This window comes from Vigna umbellata, chromosome 3 (genome assembly GCF_029865625.1).
Source record: "Vigna umbellata cultivar VRB3 chromosome 3, Vumbellata_1.0, whole genome shotgun sequence".
In the NCBI taxonomy this organism is placed as follows: Eukaryota; Viridiplantae; Streptophyta; class Magnoliopsida; order Fabales; family Fabaceae; genus Vigna; species Vigna umbellata.
Genome location: NC_142167.1, coordinates 5872453 through 5874903, shown reverse-complemented (window position 1 = coordinate 5874903; position 2451 = coordinate 5872453). Strand labels below are relative to the sequence as shown.

General features: G+C 37.5%; 1 protein-coding gene across 1 annotated transcript; it reads right to left on the bottom strand.

Moving 5' to 3' along the window:
* Positions 1 to 489: 489 nt before the first annotated feature.
* Positions 490 to 1765, bottom strand: LOC124837883 (uncharacterized). Its single transcript, XM_047313348.2, has 2 exons — positions 1567 to 1765; positions 490 to 1464 (listed from the first exon to the last, which is right to left on the bottom strand). Exon 2 carries the CDS (start codon positions 1450 to 1452, stop codon positions 655 to 657), a length of 798 nt encoding a protein of 265 aa, XP_047169304.1. The 5' UTR covers positions 1453 to 1464; positions 1567 to 1765; the 3' UTR covers positions 490 to 654.
* Between the last annotated feature and the right edge of the window lie 686 nt (positions 1766 to 2451).

The window sequence follows — 2451 nt, the reverse complement described above, 5'->3', positions numbered from 1 at the left end:
AACAAATAAAATATTTAACATAATTAAATCAAAAAGTTATATCTATTTATTTTTATAATTTAAATATCAAAATACATTAAAATTTAGAAAAAAAGAAATTCTAAACATATTTAACCTGACAAAATCTACTGGATACGTTCCTCCCAGTCTTCCCTGTTGTCGTGTGTGTGCAGACAATCGGTTTTCCATGTTTGAAAATATCAAATAACAAGAATTAAGCATCACCCTTTTGGCCGAAAAACCGCACGCTCTTCAAAAACAAGCTCTTTCTTGTCCCAGTAATCATAAAAAGCATCATGTCCTACTAGGAAATGGATATGTCGGACTAGTTTTACAAATATTTGACCACAGTACATGAAAGGGCTCTTTCAGGCTAAAGTTATCTCCCTTAACATCCAAACTTTCTAAACTACATAGTCAAATTCTTATTCGTGAACTCCCAAGTAAGCTCACGAGACGCAGCCAAAGTTTGTAAGTTCAAGAGTTAGGTTATAAAACATAATTCACATTAAATAAAACTAAACGAAATACACCTACTTCTACGTTATATATATTTCACATGCTTTTATTTATCTACCAAAAAGAAAAAGGAAAAAAACTTATTATCTAAGGAAATAACTAAACTTCGTCGTTGGTATCACCATCAACTTTCTTTTACTGAGAAAACATCTCCGGTAAAAAATTCTCCGCGCCGCCCTCACGGTGGCCGTGGCTGGTGGTCCCGTCGGTCTCCAAGAACTGAACCCTCCTCCTCAAGTCACCCAATTGCTTTTCCATCAACAAAAGCTTTTCTTTCAGCGTCAAATTCTCTTCTTCGAGGTGAGCAAGATGCGAGTCCTGTTCATCAACCCTTTTATCCAAGTTCTGTTCCTCGCCGGAACTAGCGTTCACCATCTCGAACCTGCCAGCGCCGGAGTTTTCGCTGGAGTCGAATTTTCCGGGCCGGAGCCGGATCAGGCCCTTCATGGAGCCATATCCGTTGAAGCCCCACTGCTCCTCCTCCGCCCTCTCTTCGAACTTCGCCGGCGACAGCGATCCTGCCGGTGAAATCAGCGGCGCGATGCCGCCGGAATTCTTCGCCCGGATTATGAACGACGTCGTATTGAGTGGCGCGAACGGCGGCGTGAGTCGGTTTCCGCCCCCGCCGCGGCCGAACGTTCGCTTTGGGTGGTGAATCCGGCGACCCTTTGCGGAGGAACGGTTTGCCGTTAGTGTTTTTGAGTCGTTCGGGTTACCCGGTTTGAAGGTATGACCCGGGCCCGACCCGGTTCTGGGAAAGTCTTTTCTTTTATTCCAATTGACCCGACCCTGATGGGGTGTGAACGCCGGCGGACGAGGGAACACGGCCGCGTTTTCTGGCAGGTAGAGCGGCCGGGGATGCGGCCAAACCGCGTAGTTTTGGTTATTCTGAAAGATCTGATGAGGGTGATGCATCACGATTTGGTCGTTCATGAAATGAAGTCCCTGAAAAAAAATTCATTAAAATTAGAAAAAATCAAAATAAAGAAAATTAGACTGAATAAAGCTTACCAAAAAAAAATTATGATGATAAAATAAAATAAAAACCTGAGTATTTTTAGGTTAATTCTCGTTTGCTTGGAGTGAATGGGAAGATGGTGTCTGAGGATACGTCACAGTAAGAGAAAAACTAATTGCTTTGCCCATTACTTACATCATCTGTGTTGTGATGATGAAGGAAGAAGAGAGAATATAGATCAACGGTAGAGATTTGACTGTGTTGTTCAGATAAGAAGAATCAGGTTCTAAGGGTTTGGGAAAAGTGAAATCAAAGTAGTGTGCGATTTATTTACTAACAAAAATTTTCTCTATTTTTTAAACCAAATATTAATATATTCTTGATATCGTGACACGATTGTGGTTGATTTAAGGATTTTTCACCTATAATTTGAATCAAACACAGATTTTTTATGGATAATGTGGTTTGTAACTACATAATGCTTATTGTTTATGACTTAAATCTCTTAAATTTTGGATAACGCCACCATCATGCAAATTTTATTACAGTATGAATTTTATTTTCTGGATTTGCTATGATGTTCGGTTATTATGTTTTTAGAATTTACTGATTTTTATATATTAAAAAAAATTAATAATTTAAAACGTAACAGAAAATTATTTATTAAATACCTTTTTGCATACATGTGGGGGAAAAAGATGAAGTGTAGAGTGTTTTATTGGTTAGTTTTATTAAAAGTTTTTTTTTTCTATAGTATAGACTTATTAATTTGTATTTATTGTTTTCGAGTATGCCATTTATGTAAATGGCAGCAAAATTTTCTATTTTTGTTTAAAGTGTCGCCATGTTGTACATTGAATTAAAAGAGGATGACTCTTTCCTTTTATGTTTTTATATAAAAAGTACATTGATACGTGAACTAATTAATGTAACAAGTCGTGCAAGGTAAGTTATCATTTAACATATTTTTATAT

Excerpts from the sequence above, each read along its gene's own strand:
- LOC124837883 (XM_047313348.2), bottom strand. The coding sequence starts at position 1,452 with ATGAACGACCAAATCGTGATGCATCACCCTCATCAGATCTTTCAGAAT.